Genomic DNA, 19,837 nt, shown 5'->3' with positions numbered 1-19,837 from the left:
ACCAATGAGTGCGTATTGACATATGGTAGGCAGATTCTGATGAACGCGTGATTAATGCAGCATGCAAGACACACTCGATCGTTCATTGAATGCAACACTGCACACTCAGCACCAGGCCACATTCAAATGGGTCAAGTTAACCCACCAACACCTTCTCTCTTTTCCCAAACTTATGGTTTCCGCATCCGTCGTTTCCCTTCAAGGGCAAAAGGCTTGCTTCGAACTGATCAGATCCTCGGTCGCCTGAGCTCGTCAACTATTCCAAGTTCGTCGTGCGACTAAGGCTCGTTCTGCCGACATGGCACCCGGCTATCATTTCGACCCATACAGCAGGATACACTGGTATTCCTACAGCAACGCGGTTTATTACTCCAGCGACCGAAGAACCTGGTATCGCTATAATATCAGTGGAGCAGCAGGGTACGCCAAAGCAAACGAAGTGCCCAACTACCCGTACTGGAATCTCAGCGTTGCGAGGGCGGAGATCCGGCTCATCATTCTGACCCCTCACGAGGACCCGTCCAGCCCCGTTGAATGCCACCTTGAGCAGGTGTCTCTGGGAGCAGCTGAGAAATATGTGGCTCTGTCGTATTGTTGGGGCGACCAGAATGACGGTATGGTGGAAATAACGGTCTCGGGGACGCGTCGTCGGGTGCGGAAAACTCTCGCGCATGCCCTCCAGGAGCTGCGCCGAAGAAAGCACTACCGAGTGTGGGCAGACCAAATCTGTATCAACCAATACAACTTCGAAGAGCGGGCCCAGCAGGTAGATCGTATGGGCGACATCTACAGATATGCGTCCGTCACGATGGCATGGCTTGGGCATTTCAGATCATCCGACACCGCGCTTTTCGGAAAGGCATGCGCCCTCATTGAAGCATTAATCGCCGCCTCGACGAGCCAAGACGATGTCCCCAAGGCCCAAAATAAGGACACTGCAGCCAGCCCAGTGTCGGGATCTTCGTATCCACTCAAAAGCCTGATGCATTGGACAGGGCTCACGAGTATGTTCCAGCGAGACTACTGGAGTCGTGCGTGGATCATACAGGAAGTCGCCGTGTCTATGCAGGTTGAGTTCTTCTGGAACGGCCAGTCCGTCTCGATGTCAGATCTGCAAAAGGCAGTTGCTGGATGCAAGGCCTTGGCTTCCACAAGCAGCGAAGCAAATGCCTTGACATCACTCACCGTATTCGAGCACGTCGAACGGCTTATCCGATTCCGCAACTTTCGAGAGTCGCCGATCCGCCTCGTCGAAGCGCTCATCCTTTCCCGGCGGGCAAAGTCCTCCGATCCCAAGGACAAGCTGTACGCGTTGAAGCACCTGGCCATAGACGGGCCAGACAGCGTGCCGTTCCCCGATTACGAGGCGTCTCTGGACGACCTGAATCGCAAGACTGCTACCCTGCTCCTCCACTTTTACAAGGATGCCGACATCATCATGCTCCCGTGCCACTTCTGGGAAACCTGGGTCCCTCAGTGGAACGATCCGGCAACTTGGGGCGAGGAACGAATCAACAATTATTTGCTGGGAAAGAGCAATTTCGTGGCAGAGCGAACTGATCGCGAGTCTGGGTCAAGCAAAATTGTCCGCAAATGGAGAGCCACCAAGGGGTCCGAGGCTTATTGGAGCATCGAACCTGGCCGAAAACGGCTGCAAGTGCGATACAAGAGGCTGGGCCGCGTGGAACAGTGCTCAGCAACAAATCGTGAAGCCAGCACTGCCGAGGTCGGTGAGGTCAGCGTCGTGAGAAAGTATGGCCCTCTCAAGTTTGAACGCCTCATATCACTTTGCTGGCTGTTGTACGATCTCATCCCGAAAAACAAGTTACCCAAACCCAAAAACACCAACGTCAGAGACTTTCACCATCTTTTGACCGAGTCCGTGCGAGAGTCTGTTCAGAAAGAAGCACCAGAGTTTTATAAGTGGCTGTTTTGCAAACAGAATCTGGAGTTCAAGATTGGCGACGTTCCCCTTGCCAACTGGCTTTGCGCTGCCTCCGACAAACCCCGCCCCGGCACCGTGAAAAAGGCGATGCGATGCTACTCCTCCGTCCGAATGGGGATGCGGCTATTTATGACGGACCAGGACCATCTCGGATGGGCGGCCAGCTCTTGTCAGCCTGGAGACGAGCTGTTTCTGATACAAGGCTGCAGCGTTCCTGTGGTACTAAGAAAGAAAGAGAATGGAAAACTGTATGAACTCATCGGAGATAGCATTGTTCATGGTTTGATGGATGGGCAAGGTATCATTGATACCTCATTCGAAGACTGGCCTCTCTTAACCTTGTCATGAGGTTTCACGCTGGGGCAAAACATCTTGAAGGACGGAAAGTAGCATTATCGTAAGCTACGGTTTCGATATGGATAAGGAGGAAAGTGTTGGACAGTAGTATAATACCGGGGAACCTACAAGTTAGCATAAAGATGAAGAAAGAAAGAGGGAATAGACGGGGGTGGCGAAATGACGACGGTGGAGATGAGTGAGCTTGCACAATTCTCCGGAGCCCCGTTTAACGTGTGTTTGAACAGACTTCTTGAAAACACCAACAGAATAAACAGCATAATCGTAGTTCTGGGCGACTGCAACGATGCCACGATTTACATAATCGATTTTGGGGATGGTGCCAGATCATGGAGATCCCACCTGACGTTACTTGTGACTCGGAGATCATGCTTCTACTTCATGAACGCAAGTGCAACATCCCCAGAGATCGTGCCTCCCATCTGCCTGGCCTTGTCCTTCGCGATCAACTGATCAATCGCCACAGCAGCTCCTTCAGCTTTCACATCACCGATGACACCAACGAGCTGTCGAGCTTCTCCCAGAGCAACCGCGTATCTCACCGTGTTGCCTTCAGTCTTCGCGGCTGCCTCGAGAACAGGCATGCAAACACGCGCGCACTGCGTGAGCATCTTGGTTTGTTCTTCCAATGCACTCATGAGCTCATTCTTCTCCGCTCCGAACTCAATCACAGCCTGCATCCCGATGGAAAGTCCCTGTATCTGACTCGTTACTGTTTCTAGAGTCTTCGTGGCAGTGTCTCCGATGCTCCGGAGGTCTCCAGCGTTCTGGCTCATCAGATTACTATGTAAAGAGGTCAGTATCTCAACGTATCAATACCCGTATCCTTTTCATAAACTTGTGGCTTATCGATAGCAGTGGTACTTACAGGGATGTAAAACCAAGAGCAAGGTTGATTGTAGACTCGTAGCTCTGCAAACGAGACTTGAATGCGTTGATGGTTTTGTCTTCATACTGAAGACCGATGCGGTCCCGCCAGCTGATATGACTCGCGTCTGAATGCCGTGTAGCCCTTTTCAACCAAGCATGGAACTCATTGCACGCGGTCTGACACGCCTCGATCGTTGGTTTGGCTTGTGAAAGCAATGTACTCAGACTTCCCGGAGTCTCATTATGCTTCCTCAGCTCAACTTCGAACTTGTCAAGAATATCTGTCAATGCTTTGAGGTGATCTGATGTATCGTAAAGATTTTGGGGAGCATCACGGATTCCCCCGATAAAGTCGTGGAGCGCCTGGGTAACTTGAACGGCGGCGGTCACCACACCTATGACGCTGGCGACGATGCTTAAGGGATCAGCCATATCAAGGGTGCAAGATCACTTAGTCCCAAGTATTCGCAGAGGTCAAGTTGGGAGGTGGGATTCAGTAACCTTGAATATTTGTGAACATCAAAAGTAGTGGGCACAGCCTGATTGCAACCATGCGCCGCTTACGTCGCTTGCCGACAGCCCAACAATTGTGTGATCACCTTATTGGCTGGTACCCCTACCCATGCAGCCTGATTTCAGAGCGGTTACCGATCCACGAGAAGGTCGGGTGCCGCACTCCACTCGGCAGCAAATCACTCGTTGTAATTTTTGCTTCTCACAATACCTGGCCGAAGGATAACGGTCTCCGTCTGGCACTCCTAAGGAGTCTGGTTCTTAGTGCGCTACTGCCACGACATGAACCCTCGCACATGGGACAGGCGCTCCATGCCTCTGATTGATGGGGCCGACGAAGATTTCATAACGTCGTTTATGGGCGGGACGCCCGATCTCGCCCATGCGAGACCCAAGAAACTCGATGCTACGAACGTAGCAATCGCCAAAGATAACTCGAGGCAGATAGTCGGGTCTGTTGACACGACCTTCACAGGCCCAATTCAGAGTGTGACCAACAACTACGCAAGTAGTTGGTCTCAGCCCAGTGTTGAAGACCTCCAGAGGCAAAAGTATCGTCATATTTTGGAATGGCTCTCACCACGACCACATGATCACCGAACAACACTCAAAAGTGAACTTTCAAAACGGCTAGATGGCACTGGTGCATGGTTCTTTGAGTCTGGCAAGTATCTCAAATGGCTTTCGGGGTCAGAGCCTTCGCTCTGGCTTATCGGAGGAGGTGAGTTGCCCGTCTTGAGACCTGAAGCGATATGTACTCACGGTGATAGTCGGTACTGGCAAAACAGTTCTCTGTTCGTCGGTCATTAGCAGCTTGATAATTGCCACTAAGGAAGGCCACTTTTCATCCTCCGATGTTTTCATATGCTTCTTCTTCTTCTCATTCCAGGACAATACGAGACAGTCACTCCTGCAACTACTCAAAGTTATTTTGGGACAACTTTGCAAACCATCACTGATTCCCAAACCCTTGGAAAGCTTGTATGAGCGTTGCCAGGAAATGTATCCTCCCGACGAACCCTCAGAAGAAGAACTTCGAGAAACTCTCATCGAAACACTCAGGATCAACTGCACCAAGACGGTCTCCATGGAATCGGAAGTCGCAAAAGACGTGTTCATTCTCATTGATGCACTAGATGAAGTACCCCAGAATCAGACAGATTCGGTCACCGCCCTCCTGCAAGACCTCAACCAGCTAGGATTGCCGAGCCTTCGAATTCTATGCACCAGCCGATATCAACCAGATATCGACTTGGCTCTTTCAAAGCCCGTCAGATGGCAGCAACAAGATATGAAAAAATCATGCATCGCGCAGGATATCGAGAGATTCGTCTTGAAAGCTCTGAGTTCGTCGCGGTTGAGGTCATTGAGTCAGCAGGTGAAGATCGACATTGTCGAGGGCGCTGCTCGGCAAGGAGTGGGAATGTCAGTGAGCCCATGATATTTCTACCGCAGTTTTCTCCAAAGATTCTCATAGGTTCAACTTAGGTTTCGTCTAGCCGCTCTCAAAGTTGGCATTCTCAAAGAACTGCCTCTGAGAGGACGAGAGGACGTGGCCCAGGCCTTGTCTACTTTACCAGCAACCCTCCACGAGACATACACTCATATGCTTTTAAACATCCCAGATACTATCCAGAAGGTTGCTCTCTCTGCTTTGAAATGGATGGTCGCCGCGAAAAGGCCACTCTTCATTGAAGAGGTGCTAGACGCGGCTTACATCCGTACTAGCAGCCCACTATCAGAAAAACAACACGACAATCGCTGCCCTGCCTCCGATCTCGTCCAAGTCCTTCGGGCACTTGCGACAGTTGAGCCACGCGTAAAAGATTACGAGAATATTCCTGCAAAACATCACACGATAATGCTGTCTCATAACTCGGTTCAGGAGTTTCTAACTGGCACGGAAATTGGCAACACAAGGGCGAAATCGTTTGCGTTTAGCATCGATGCGGCGAATGACGCCATTGGAAGAGGATGCATTATAAGTCAGAGTACCCACTTTTGGAACACCCCCTAATTTGGAACACCCGAAAATGCCTCATCCTCAACACTAACCTCCCACTTCCAACTATCACAATATTTACAGTTCTCATCCAAACAACCTCATTTTTTGCATATACCTTCCTGAAGTCCTAATGGGCCAGTATACTGAATATGAGGTTAACCAAGCCCTTGAGGCTATTGTCAACGGCAAGAGTTTGCGGCAGGCATCCCGTCAATATGGGGTCCCAATCACTACCCTTCATAATCGACTCCAAGGAACCCAAGCAAGAACAACAGCCTTTTCTGACCTACAGAGGCTTTCTGTTAGTCAGGAGGCCAAGTTGGCCAGCTGGGTACGCATCCAGGCTGATCTTGGGCTTGCACCAACACATGAACAAGTGAGGGAGTTTGCCCAACGCATTCTTAATGCAATAGGGGATACCCAACCTCTAGGAAAGAGATGGATAAACGCCTTTATTAGAAGGAACCCATCTGTCAAGGTCCAGAGAAGTCGATCTATTGATTCCAGACGCGTTAATGGGGCATCTACTGAAGTCATCAGGGACTGGTTCAAGTATCTCGCCATCCCAGAGATAATGGCCGTCAAACCAGCCAACCGATACAACATGGATGAGACAGGTATCTTAGAAGGCAAGGGATCTAATGGGCTGGTACTTGGAAGGTCTGAGACGAAGTCTGTTCGCAAAAAACAGCCTGGGTCTCGAGCCTGGGTATCAAAAATCGAATGTATCTCAGCTGAGGACATCCCCCTCTATCCCCTTGTTATATATAAGGGCAAGACAGTCCAGCAGCAGTGGTTCCCCTTAGATCTCAGCCTCTATGCTGGCTGGGAGTTCACAGCAACAGAGAATGGCTGGACGACGGATAAGACTGCTGTTGAATGGCTGAAGAGGGTCTTCATCCCTCAGTCTAAGCCAGAGGGCCAGGACGAGGCTAGACTGCTTATCCTAGATAGGCATGGTAGTCATACTACAACAGAATTCATGTGGCAGTGTTATACTCATAACATCTACCTATTGTTTCTACCGCCACACAGTTCCCATGTCCTCCAGCCACTTGACCAGTCAGTCTTCAGCCCTGTGAAGGCAGCCTTTAGGAAGGAGCTTGGATACCTCAGTCAATGGAACGACTCTACTATTATAGGTAAAAGGAACTTCCTAGGCTGTTATCAGAAGGCTCGTCTAGCAGGGCTGACAGCCCAGAATATCAAGAGTGGCTGGAAGTGGACTGGACTATGGCCTGTCTCTATAGCCAGACCCCTTATGAGCTCCCTACTGCTCCCAACTGCATCTGAAGCACTAACAACCTCAACAACAACCTCAACAACAACCTCAACAACAACCTCAACACCACTCAACAAGATCCGTAAAGGAGATAAATGGGCATCTGCCTCGTCTGCAGTCGCATGGTCTACACCTAAGAAGGTGAAGGATCTCAACAGTCAACTGGACTTATTCAGCAAACTGGATCAACTGGATCAAAACATCGCCACACGACGCCAGTTATTCAGAAAAGTCAAAAAAGGCTTCCAAGACCAGGCTTTCCAGTTAGTCACTGCCCAGCATGAAATCCAGCTCCTCCAGGCTAAAGTCAACAACAATACTATAAGGAAGAGGAAGGCTGTTCCTACCAACCCTAATACCAAGTTCGCCAACATTAAAGACATACGGCAGGCTCAGATAGAGGCTGGCGAAGCTGAGGATAGTACAGATGAATCCAGCGTCTCTGGTTACCCTAGTGAGGCTGAAAGCTGTATTGTAGTTGCATCTAGGCCTCTGTAGTTTGTAATTGAAATAGGTGGTGGTGTTGAGATGGCCTCATTTCCGGGTGTTCCAAATGAGGGGGTGTTCCAAAAGTGGGTACTCTGACTTATATCTATATCACTACAACCGATACGATGTCAACCCAAATCCAGGCACGCACCCATTGTCATCATATGCGTGGTTCAACTGGGAAAAACATCTCAAAGATTACAATGTCGACGATCGACATGCTGCACCGCGAGCTTTGGCAGCACACCTATTGAGAATTCTTAAAACAGAACTCAAGAGCCACGGGGTATTTTCCTTTCTGAGGAAGCGTCCAACAAGTGCAATTGCTGGGAACTTGACAAGCAAGGCAAACTTCGACGACTGGATTAAATGGATTCCCGCCAAGCAAAGGCCCTTCTTCTATGAGGCTCTTAATACCGCATTCTTCACCCAATCATATCGGGAGTATGCTGGCAAAATGAGCGTGTCTATGAAAGACATCTATTCAGCATCTATGCTGAGCTCTTCTCGGGATACAATCAGACTGATCGACATCCTTCCTCATGTGGACCCCACAGAGCCTCTGGACTGGCGCTTTATCTGCTGCCCCATAGAAAAAGCTCCATCGTACACGGCAATTTCATATGCATGGGGAAATCCAATGTTATCGGAGAGGTCTTGCCTTATCGGTTTTGACAAACGCCTAACACGGAGCCTTATTTCTATACTTTACACTCTCCCCTATGCATTATTTCACACCACAGAAATGCCACCGGCATTTTGGATTGACCAAATCAGTATCAATATGATGGACCATGTCGAACACGCCGGACAAGTGCAGCTCATGGAGCAAATCTATCATAGGGCAAGCGCTACTTTTGTTCAAGTTCATGAGCAACTGGAAGAGGGAGACCAAGACGGCATCGAGTACCTCTATCGCCTAGCATCTCTCGCTTCTTCTGGGAACACCGTAGGAGCTGCACGACTGCTAGCCGAGTTATGTAAAGACGACAAGTTATGTCGTTTGCTTGGCCTGTTCGTTGCTCCTTGGTGGACTAGGATGTGGGCCCTACAGGAATTGGTCGTGAGCATGAACCCAAGATTGATGTATGGGACGCTCCCGGTGCCCTTCGGTGTTGCAGAGCAAGTGTTCAGTGTCATAGACGACATCTACTTGAATCTGGAGGAAGAGGAGTATGGTCCGTCAGCGCGCCAACTCATTAAGGCTACTGATGGATGGAACGTGGCATCAAGCATCAGCAAAATTTGAAAAGATTATCACCTTGGGGAGAAAACGCCTCTTCCACAGCTTCTCTATCGGTTCAGTCAGCTGCTATGCCGCAATCCCCGCGATAAAATTTATGCGCTCACTTGGATATCGCAACGACCATCAGCCATAAGGATAGACTACACGCTTACTGTCGCGGAATTGTATACGGAGACGACCTACAACCTGCTGATGCAGACGAAAAGCTTGGACGCTATCACATTTCGATCAGTTGCCTTCGGTTGTACCTTGCCTTCATGGGTTCCTGATTTCAGCACGCGGATACCTGGAACAACCCCTCTGTCGGCTGGTGGTTTCAAAGGATGCGACTACGATGCAAACTTTACGACTGATTTGCTGCGACGGATGCTCAAATTTGAACTTGTGGGTGCCCCGCGCATATCGGATGCTACTCTTGAGCTAGCAGGGGTCTTTTTCACTCGCGTTAATACCGTGTTTTCACCGCTTGACTTTTCCAAGTCTTGCGGCGAAGATTGGCGCGACTCCTTCCGGACCCTCGCAGCCCAGCTCACTGGATTTAGCTGGCGTGATCACAGAGTGCCAGAAAGAGCACGTCGTGCTGCTAAATGCTTCTCAGACAAGCTCAAGCTGCCTCCAGATCAGACAGCAACTGAGGTGGTATGGAGAACGCTATTGGCAAATCAGTGGCCTGATGGCGTCAAGTTGTGGACGGATACATACAGAGGGCTGGCGATTCCTCCTGTGACGTTAAGGCTCTCTGAACGGCTTCTTATGGAGCCTGGGGTTTCAGAAAAGTTGGTTTTCAACACTGGGCGGTGCCTGTTCTTGACAGAAGAAGGTTACTTGGGACTCGGCCCGCGCGAATTAGTTTCTGGCGATGCAATCGTCATGCTCAGCGGTGGAACTCTGCCCTTCGTTCTCCGCGAATGCGGAGTTGCAGAAGATCGCACATGGTCTGTTGTTGGTGAGTGGTAAGTACAGCTCGGTGAAATTTTGCTTCAGAATAGCATGCTAACAGGTAGTTAGTTACGTTCATGGCCTGGGAGGTGACGAGATTTGGGCCGCCGAAATGTGTACTAGGATCGAAAGTTTTCGCCTTGCATAGTACTGGTCAGACAAATGAAATTAAATTACCTAGCTTCCTGGGCAGTAACAACATCTAACTCCATTTTGTGCAAACGTGACTTAATCCGTGGTATCCTATCGACTACTAATGGACTGTGCCATAGCATTCATCTTACGACTGGTATCTGCGCAAGAATTCCTTCGTCTTTGGCCCGATGCTTTCATCCGTTTGAATGTAATTGTCCACAGTTCCCGCTTCAACTAATATTCGTGCAGCCTCCTCACGCCCGTATCTGCGAGCCATTGTGAGTGCAGTCCGCCCCCATTTGTCTTCGATATTGACTTCTGCGCCCCTCTCAATCAAAAGCTTGACTGCATCATCGGTTCCTTCTCCGGAGGATGCAAAGGAGACGGCAGTGCGGCCGTATTTATCTTTCGCATTAACTTGCGCACCATGTTCAAGAAGCAACTGAATCGTCTTGAGAAATCGTGGCGGGGCAATGCGGGCGTGTCTACAAGCCCAGGACAATGGGGCTCGCTCATGGAAGTCGGTCGAATTGACGTCAGCACCCCTTTCAAGAAGGATCTGCGTAGCCTCTGGACGTCCGCTCCGTGCTGCGAGCGATAGAGGACTTTGGCTTGCGCTGTCTTTGACCTCGATAGAGGCACGAGCGTCAAGTAGAGCCTTGACAATCTCACTATGTCCCCCCGTGGCACTGAGAGCTAAGGCATTCTTGTCGGCGTGGCCTTTAATTTCGATGTCTGCTCCTTTCTGAATGAGGAGCTTGATAACGTCAGTTCGGCCCTCCTCTGCGGCGTACTGTAAAGGAGTGCTGCCCTCTCCCTCTGCAGCATCGATGGGAGCTCCTTTGTCAAGCATCATCTTAACCAGATCGAGGTCACCGAGGCGTGCCGTGTACGCCAATGCTGTGCAACCATCTTCGTCCAGAGTATCTACACGAGCTCCTTTCTCGAGTAGAAGCCGGACACATGATATATGTCCTGCTTCGGCAGCAATTATTAACGGTGTGCATTTTTGGTCGTCCACAGCGTCAATGGAAGCGCGACGGTCTAGAAGTAGCTCCATCAGACTCAGGTTGCCACTATATGCTGCAAGAGCTAGAGAAGTCCGTCGATGCTCTCCCTGTGCATCAATGAGAGCTCCTTTCTCTAGCAAAAGCCGAATTGCTTCTGGGTGGTCGTGGAATTCTGCAACCACCAATGGGAAAGCCTTCTCATCCCCGTTTGGTGGCGGGTTCCCCGGGCATGCACCAAGGTCGCACAGCTGCTTGATTGCTTCAAGTCGTCCATATCGTGCCGCGTAAAACAACGGTGTTCTTCCGAATGAGTCTGGAGCATTGAGGTCATGCCCCAGATCACGGAATATCTCGATGGCTTCCTGTAAACCATAGGATGCTGCCCACCCAAGACCAGAGTTGGGAAACTCATTAGACACCGATATTTCTGACAAAGCCTGCATCTTTGTATCGTCCAAGAGGAAGTCTTTTACATCCTGCCCCAAGGGGGAACATTTTGATGCATGATATACCCATGCGTAGGTAGCATGGCGGAAGAAAGGATACGGCTCGTCCACATTACTTGAGGCCCTGGATAAACTAAGTTGACGAAGGTATGAACGCATCAAATCGCTTTCGATGGCGAACTTTAGATACCTCGTACATACTTTCGTCATCTCGAAATGGGCCGTTGGAAAGTATTTCTCTTTGGTCCTCTGAAAGTACTCTTGTGTTGTGTAGTGAACAAGTCGAATGTTATCGCTTGTCTTGTCGAAGGTAACGAGCCCAGCGCAGACAGAGACGATAGTATCAGTATCTCTCAAGTTGTGACGGTCAAGATCCGTGTCTGACCTGTTTGTGTCCACCGCAAGAGCGTGATTCAGCTCGGTGGTGGTCAGAGGCCGCACTGCGTGGACGATCCATGACAGGACGTTTCTTCCCAGATGACGCAGATTAGACTCCTGCCCGTTTATTCTCGCAAAAGCATCATCGTATGCTCCGTCATAGACTTGGTGGTCTGAGGACTCATTTGCGCTTTGTTGTTTGAACTTGTCGAGAGCTGACAAAATCTCCCTTACCGAGGTTGTGTTTGTTAAGGATCCAAGATGGAGCCGTGCTAGAAGGAACCTAAAAACGTCATGTTAGTGTTTTTGTATGCCAAGATGGGCAAGTATTGCCTTACATCCCACGAACTGCCTGGGCAACCCCATCGATAATTTCTGTTTCGAGACCCGGGTTTTTGGCGATTCGCACACGGAAATCGGACATATGGTGTGACACATAGTCACGTACGTCTTTTTCCGATGCCTTGATTTCGCATCTCAGGGGGTCTTCGAATTCCTCCTCAATCTCGGGGATGAATCTCGAGGTCGCGAATAGGTGCACTGGAGCTCCTGTCCCTGTTCTCTGTTTGAATAGAGTCTTCAGTAGTGATGATCGGCAACCAACGGCTTGGCACTCGTCAAGAGCATCAATAAGAATGTAGACTCTTGCGAACGTCTTGCATACCAACTCCAGTGTCTTTGAGAGCTCCGCAACGGAGGGTCTGGTCTGCCAGTGTTTGTGTTTTTCAAAGAGGCTGCGCAGGCTTTCCGACGGATCTGGTGCTCTCTCAGCTAGCTGCTTCAATAGGCTTGACAACATGTGCTCGATGTTTTGTTCAGTCGCTCTCTGAAAGCTGCAATACACATAAGCTATCCCAACTTCTGTGTTGCTTTCAGCTTTCGAGACGAGGTCGTTGATGACGATAGATGTGAGAATCGTTTTGCCGGCGCCGGGTATGCCAGGACAATATAGCGTCTTGCCGGTTGATTCGTTCCACTCTTGGTATTGAGGCGAGCTCAAAAACCACTGACCCGTTCCCTCGTGCCTCATTGTGAAATGGTCACTTTGCATGGAGCCGTAGTTGATTGGACTGAGCCACTCCAAAATGTCTTTGAAGAGTTTCTTGTCTTCCGCCGTAGTTAACTTGACATGGACCTGTTTGACATCTTCACCGACTGCAGTGACTGCGTTTTCAACTAAGATCGGAGTTAGGTTTAGATTACATGAGCTATGGACAGGAAAGAATGATCCGAGACTAACCCTCTGTTAGCTGAGCTGATAGCTGCTCCCGAGCACTGCGTTCTCTTTCAACCTCGGCCGGTTGCACATGGTCTAGAAGCAACTCCTTCGCATATGCAGCGGCGACAGCGGCAGCGTGCTCCTGCCACACCTTGTTCTTGTGGCTGTCGGCATAGTCACAGATACCTCGAATGACCAGACACGGAAAGTTGGTCATCAGGCCAGCCGCCTCCATCTCGACACACAATAATTGACCCCCAAGGCCCTTGTTCATTGCGTCCCGAAACTTGGCGTCCTTTATGACCTGGTTTCCCGATGCGATAAGCCCGTAATGAACTTTGAGACCTCTGGAGGCGGGTTTGCGAGACTTAACCTTGCTCTTGTCGCAATACTGGCACTCCTCATCGTCCTCATCAGAGCTATCGTCGGAGCCCGACTCGGTATCGACAGGTTTTTCTTCGTGGCCGTAAGATGACTTGAACAAGACATCGACCATTTCCTCAGACTTCAAGTATTGCGCCGCCAACATTGGCCATCTGGTTGCCATTTCATCAAGAAACTCTTGAATCCTAGGTTCTTTCATGGAATGCCGAGTCTTGATCTTTGAAAGAGCCGAAAGAAGGGATGCTGGCGGGTTGTTCAGGGATCCCGTTCGTTCGAACTTTCCCCCTTCCTTAGTCTTTCCCATATCCCATTGGACAACTCCAGGGAATTGCCCGGATGGACTGCTGATCACTACGTCTCCCAGACGAACATCATTCTCTTTGTATGGGACACCTCCACCGATGCCAACCATCAAACCAAACTTCATGGACGGAAAAGTCTGCACCATGTGGGTTGCAACTGTTGCAGCCGACACGGTACCAATTTGTCCCATGGGCAAGCATGCAACGACAACATTATGGCCCCCGATGGATCCGAGGGTGTATGCATTTGGGTCTCCAGACGGGTTCGGAAGAGAAGGGTGCTCCTCGTCAAGCATCGCTACCGCTGCGGTCTGCTCCTTTGGAAGCGCACATACCCAACCGACAGTGTATGAGCGATGGGTATGCGTAGCTTCAACTCGCCGGTTCTTTGGATGGCCGCGTTGGTCGTCCTCTTCGTCGTTCTTTCTTTTCTTGGCCGAAGTATCCGTCATTGCTGCAGTGTGTGTGTGTCTGGCCGACGATGCTGTTGGAAGAGTGTTCCATGCAAAGGTTGGCAAATATGGCAAATATTGAATCTGAAGAAACCAAACAGCTCGGGAGTGCAGCCGTTGGGGAATCGAGAAAACTTATGGCACAATTGCTGCAGCCTGATCAGCGCATCTTGGCTAGGAGGTAGGGCGGCAACCGGCATTTACGATAGCGGGACATTCACCAATAATGGAACGATTGTCTGCAAGAAGCTGGAAATATTGGCGGCGACATGGGTTGGTTTGGTGGTCTGATTGGAAGAGAATTAAGCGATCTCGCAGCCTGTTTGCGGTGGATTCAAACCCCTGAGGGTGCGTTGTGTCATTTCAGCTGCCAGGAACACAGTCTCTAAGCCTTTTTGGTCGTCGCGCGTGAGCTTCATGCAAGCAATCTGGCTTAATTCTTCCTGAGACTTCGTTGTGTGGGAAGCGTCACCTTCGGAACTACTCAGCTTGGGCTGGAATAGAACGTCACAGGCAACGCATGACTTCAGCCAGGCCAGCTGACATTTCTAGCGCGCATCTCTGTCTTGTGTTTTGTAGTTCAATAAATACGATACACGAAAGCAATATGATGCCGGCTATATCCATCAGTCGCACATGACTATCTGCCTTTTTGACTACGACTATGCTACGCAAAATGTATACACCACTCTATGGACACAATCACGAAGCCATTGACGTCCTGAGAGTTGCAAGACCAGTTACCTCACTAATAAGATCAACTCCAGACTGCGGTACTGCTGTTGTGATGAATGAATGCCACACTGGGGTGATGTCCTCTGTGGCATAATCAACATGCATTCCAGAACGAACCTGTAGATTCCCTTCACATTCCGTATCTGCTACTTCCTCCATCGTCTCATCACAAATACTTTCGAGTTCATCGGACTTGTAGGGCTGTATGTGTCTCTGATTTGCAACCGCGTCCAACTGCCCTGCGCGATCGTGTTGGCCCATCTTTCTTCTCAGAAGAGTAAGATGATGCATATCTCGAAGAACCGTCGGATGTGAAGACTCAAACAGCGTTGCAGATAGTTCGAGCACTTTTGATTTCAATGCCTCAGCCTCACCCAGGCGGTTCTGGGCTTCCCGTGTCATAACCAAGGCATTCATGAAATTCAGCATCGCAGGATGATTTCTTCCATAAGTACTCGTAGCAATTTCAAGCACCTCGATGTGAGTATCTCCAGCTGCATCATATTTGCCTTGGTCGTGAAGAGCCAGACCTAATACACTGAGAATGGCAACTAAGTGTATCTTTGCGTTATCTGATGAGATGTTGCGATTCTCGAGAGTCTGTCGGCAAGTGATTTCAGCTTTCTGGGCTTGTCCTTGTCGCCTCATTACCTGGTAAAGCAGCCAGATGTTTTGCAGTGCCAAAGGACCCTCCGGGCCGAATGTCCTTTTGATCTCGGCTTCGGTTTGAATCAAGTGTTCTTCTGCTTTACACAGTTGGTCCGTTCTCATCAGGTGCATCCCAATTTCTAGCATGAGCTTGATCTTTATCGTTGAGGTCTTCTGGTGCTTGTTGCTGTTACATTGTCTCAGGGCTGAGTCCAACAAGACCTTGGCCTCTTCGAATCGCCTCGTTGAACGATACTCTTTTGCCAGCATTCGAATAGAGTGAAGAATCTCGGGATGGTCACCTGGATAGACTTCGAGCTGAAGAGCTGCTACATTTCGCAGCATCTCTCCTGATTGGGCTTGGCATCCCTGGGCACTCAGCGCCTCTACCAGTCGCCTCATCACTTTAAGCAGTACAGGATGCGTATCTCCTAGACTTTTCTTTGTTGAAACCAAGGCTCGCCGTGATGCTTTGACCGCAAAGTTAATCTGGCCTGTATTGAGAAAGAATGTTGACAAGTTGGACAGAAGCATTGCCAACGACAAAGCATTCTGATAATTCTCATCAAACTGGTTGCTAATACCGCGTGCGCGTGTGGAAGAAGCTTCTTGCAGATCTCCGCATTTTCATATGTTGCTCCAGGGAAGATTCGGGAAATGGTACCAAGAGCTTTGCTTGCAAAAGCTCCGCTGCATCCTTTCCCGACCAGCCACTTCCTGGTAGCTAGCTGGACGAGTCGATGCATGTCGAAATGATGATCGTTCGTTTCTCTGATGAACGAAAATGCCTTCAGAACCCCCAGCGCTTTTTCGATTTCCACGGAGTCGGCTTCCTCTCGATTATGAAGTTCTTCCGAAGCAAGATTTTCAGATATATCTCCAGACCTGGAATTTGATGTCGTCTCCGAAGTACCAGATTTGGAACTTGGATACCAATCTGCCGATTCTTGATGCTTTTCCTCTGTTTTCTCAGTAATGCTTTGCGCTGCTTGAATTTTCACTATGCCCCGCAAATGATGCAGTAATCCGTGTGTACGCTTACTAGTAGCTTGCCTTCCATCCGCAACCTCCGGTGGACCGATCTCAGTATCGGATTCCTTTTCCTCGTCATGAAGTCCTTCAGCAATAGCTATTCCCTTCGAAATATTGGAACTTCAATAATCTGGGTACTGCAAGTCAATTTGCTCAAAAGACACGACCCAAGTCAGCATAACAGCTGGTGGAATTTCAGAATCCCTTCCTACAGCCGTGAAATCCTGACAGAGCAAGCTCACAAAGTTGCGGTCGCTCTCATCTAGAAGCTCTAGGTATCTGTCAACCGTGATGCTGTTTCTTGAGATAAAGGCAGACGCCTGTGCCAGCGCCAATGGAAGGTTTTCCAGACGATTGGACAATGTTGAAGACTTGGAAAATAGCAAGTCTTTAGCTCCAGTCATGGCGCTGATCATCCGAGCAGATTCTTCGTCATCCATTCTTTCCACTTCAATGATAGGCTGACCGAAGACCAAGTCCAGACCAGCTTGTTTGTTGCGGGTGGTTACTAAAACGCAACCCTGGCCACACTCTGGTATGAAGTGGCCGAGCCCCTGCTTGCCGTTGCCGTTCTCATACTTGGTAGCAAAACTTCCAGCCGAAGATGGACTTTTTGGATAGAACAGAAATTCGTCATCTGCATTATCTAGAACCAAGAGCCACGGGTGTCGTAATTGCTGCCGAAGCCATGTCTGGACTAGCGATAAAACGTTTACGGACGGGGCGTGTCGCCCAGGAATGTCGCATTCTTCGGCGATGTCTTCGAAAGATTGTCGAAAGCGAGCTTCACTACTGGCATGTACCCAGAATATCGAGAAGTCTGGACGTGTTTCATGAAGCCAGTACACATATTGGAGTGCAATCTGTGTCTTTCTTTGATCATGTTAGCCGAGTAATTCTCTTCGCGTTGAATTGATCATTGTTACTGACCCAACGCCACCCAAACCGTACAGGCAAGCTCGTGATCGACCCCCAAACACCTTACATCTCGCTCCATGGCCGAACTCTTCTTTCAAACGATCTAAGATCTGCGAACGGCCTACAAAGTTGCAGTTCTTGGGACCACGCACCATGACTGTATGCATTGGATCAGTTGGATCTGCACGATCTCCGTGAATCAATTCATAACATACAATGCGCCCCTCTTCCAGCTTGCAATTCCACATGACTCAATTCTGTCATCATATTCGGTCTGTGAGATAGAGTCGCTGGTGCAGCCTCATTTCTTCGCGATCTAAGCCCTTTCATCCATCGCTGAAGTTCGGCACAGACCGATTTGAAGCCGGAGTCATCACCATTAGCAAATCTCGCCATATCTTGATGATTGCTATGTATTCCAATGGGAATATATCCAGGTATGACTGCGGAATCTTGTGGTACAACCTAGGATAGATTCAGCGCAGTTCTAGACGAGTATCATACGGTGTCTCAGGGGTAATAACCAGACCTACTCCCGGTATCGGGAGTTCCTCGAAGAAACACGTGATTTCTATGGAAGTATTTGTGTCCCTATTGCGAGACTGAATTATTGTATGGAAACTGTCCTGAATCCTGGCAAGAACTTCCGAATCACGTCGCAAAGTCTTCACAATACTCTTGTTAGTTTGTTTGAATATGCTAATCCACTTGAGAAAGTGATCAGCCCATATTGCGAGGCCTGCCCCATGGTGGGGAGTTCCAAGGAATACAATTCCCCTGGTGGAGTTGACTATGGCTTGGAGGTGCCCGTTTGGTCGGTATCTAGAAGTCACGAGAGCCTGTAGCCGCGAGAGAGCTCAGAACGGTCTTCCGCTCTTTGTAAGGGCTGCGTACTTACATCTTCACATACAAGCCCACCTAGACTATGACAGACAAATATGATGGGTCGGTTGTTCTGCGTGTTTTTATCAGCGGTGATGGTCTTACGCGTCTAAGGCTTGGCACAGACGAACCGTCTCGTCATTCTCGCGGACGCGAGCAAGATCCGTTAACAATTTCCAGGAATGATTGGCGATGCGGTTCGTTGACACGACACCTTTCAGATTCACAACGTCTGCGTCGTATCCAAATGTGAGTATGCGCGCATCGGGTATTTCGGCAGGCAGAAGCATCTTCGGCCACGGTTCAGTCGCGCCGTGGGCAGTCCAGGTCTTTTCCCTGTTGCCTGTCAGGCCATGAACGAAGACAATGCTGGAGACACATTATCAGTGGGTTGTTCGCATGAGCTTCTGATCACTTCTAGCAAGCATACTCAACCAGAACATCACCATCCGGGCTGTGGAGCAATTTGATGCCTGATGGAAACTGATCGGGTAGCGGCTCGGGAAGTCCTGATGGTGGTTTTTGGGGGCGATTTCGGTCCGCATTTCGAAATCTAGAGGAAAGCCACTTCATTTCTGGCTGTTGATCCAGATAAACAAGCCAATTTAACTCACAACACACATAAAAGACACCTTCTGTTAGAAGAAATGACAAAGTCGAGAAATTTGGAGATCTCTCGGGCATGGAGGGAATGTCGGCTTACGTAGCCCAACGCAGCCTGATTAGAGCCTGAACTGCAGCCTGCATCAATTGTCAGGCATGGGTTACTCTGAGACCTGGCAGAATGAACTGACAGTTGCTGTCAGCAGAAAACAGAAACCTATTGGATTGAGGCTATCTAATGTGGAGTGGTTTAGTGTAACAATCAGCATTGAAGTCTTCGCGACCAGGTTGCCGCAGCCTGTCTGGAACATAAAGGCAGACTTATACTCTCATAACTATCTGGTCTATTCTCCAGCCGTCAGTGACGGCTCGGTACATCGGCGCTGATGGTCTCCACCTATTGTGCCCGATCGGATCCGAAGGGTGGGTCGTTATCGGCGCATGAGTGTCTATAGTGGGGCATTCCACTGGATCTTTACGGTCTCGCTTCGGCCTCTCCCGCCGACTGAACGGTTTCCCCTCAATTGCGGCAAGGCGTTACACGACCAATAAAACATCGTCTATGGATTGCAATTAGTTGCAGAGACGTTTACGGAGGAGCTTTCAATTACAGTAGACCTCGTGGGAGTTCCCCGTGTGTTATCCCGGATCTTACTTCGCGGCTTCTACGTTCTATCACAGCTCCCTCAGACATCGTGACCTATCCCAAAGACCAACGTTCACTTGCTCATCCCCACCACTGCTTTTAACACCAATATCATACCTATGGCCGTTCTGAATAGCGGCCAGCTCGTTCAAATAACCCGAGAGGCCCCATCTCGCCTTACAAGTCCGAAGCCTCTCAAAGTCACAGCCTGGGAGCTGTCTCAGTCCCTCATGACCACCAACCAGAGCCTAAATGACATGCCCCCCGTTCCATGAAACCTGCATCCTCTCACCATTACCAAATGACATCTCACGCGACATGGCATTCTCAATGCACTTACCAAACCACATCCTCCCCATCCCCCTCCCCCTCCCCCTCCCCCGCAACAGGGATAACCGCCG

At 49.7% G+C, this 19,837-nt stretch overlaps 5 protein-coding genes across 5 annotated transcripts; 2 read left to right on the top strand and 3 right to left on the bottom strand.

The window, feature by feature from the left end:
* Nucleotides 1-298: 298 nt before the first annotated feature.
* On the top strand, nucleotides 299-2,293 carry het-6-2 (Heterokaryon incompatibility protein 6, OR allele; the record flags this gene model as incomplete). The annotated part of the gene is made up of 1 exon (XM_032032753.1): nucleotides 299-2,293. The coding sequence occupies one exon, from the start codon at nucleotides 299-301 to the stop codon at nucleotides 2,291-2,293; it is 1,995 nt and encodes a 664-aa protein (XP_031888064.1).
* A 383-nt stretch (nucleotides 2,294-2,676) lies between these two features.
* Nucleotides 2,677-3,604, bottom strand: CGGC5_v011395 (uncharacterized protein; the record flags this gene model as incomplete). The annotated part of the gene is made up of 2 exons (XM_032032754.1): nucleotides 2,677-3,085; nucleotides 3,171-3,604. The coding sequence occupies 2 exons, from the start codon at nucleotides 3,602-3,604 to the stop codon at nucleotides 2,677-2,679; spliced, it is 843 nt and encodes a 280-aa protein (XP_031888065.1).
* A 363-nt stretch (nucleotides 3,605-3,967) lies between these two features.
* On the top strand, nucleotides 3,968-5,126 carry CGGC5_v011394 (uncharacterized protein; the record flags this gene model as incomplete). Its single annotated transcript, XM_032032755.2, has 2 exons — nucleotides 3,968-4,406; nucleotides 4,456-5,126. The coding sequence occupies 2 exons, from the start codon at nucleotides 3,968-3,970 to the stop codon at nucleotides 5,124-5,126; spliced, it is 1,110 nt and encodes a 369-aa protein (XP_031888066.2).
* Nucleotides 5,127-9,311: 4,185 nt separating this feature from the next.
* Nucleotides 9,312-13,972, bottom strand: CGGC5_v011393 (Ankyrin repeat domain-containing protein 50; the record flags this gene model as incomplete). Its single annotated transcript, XM_066152525.1, has 8 exons — nucleotides 9,312-9,358; nucleotides 9,410-9,428; nucleotides 9,720-9,765; nucleotides 9,931-11,267; nucleotides 11,439-11,898; nucleotides 11,954-12,791; nucleotides 12,856-13,138; nucleotides 13,208-13,972. 8 exons carry the CDS (start codon nucleotides 13,970-13,972, stop codon nucleotides 9,312-9,314), a joined length of 3,795 nt encoding a protein of 1,264 aa, XP_066008121.1.
* A 2,537-nt stretch (nucleotides 13,973-16,509) lies between these two features.
* CGGC5_v011392 (Protein SERAC1) lies at nucleotides 16,510-18,477 on the bottom strand (the record flags this gene model as incomplete). Its single annotated transcript, XM_032032757.2, has 6 exons — nucleotides 16,510-17,260; nucleotides 17,318-17,462; nucleotides 17,521-17,770; nucleotides 17,830-18,144; nucleotides 18,204-18,260; nucleotides 18,319-18,477. 6 exons carry the CDS (start codon nucleotides 18,475-18,477, stop codon nucleotides 16,510-16,512), a joined length of 1,677 nt encoding a protein of 558 aa, XP_031888068.2.
* Nucleotides 18,478-19,837: the final 1,360 nt, after the last annotated feature.

Source organism: Colletotrichum fructicola (genome assembly GCF_000319635.2).
Source record: "Colletotrichum fructicola Nara gc5 chromosome Unknown KSG_Nara_v1_contig06, whole genome shotgun sequence".
Lineage (NCBI taxonomy): Eukaryota > Fungi > Ascomycota > Sordariomycetes > Glomerellales > Glomerellaceae > Colletotrichum > Colletotrichum fructicola.
This window is presented reverse-complemented; position numbering and strand designations above follow the sequence as displayed.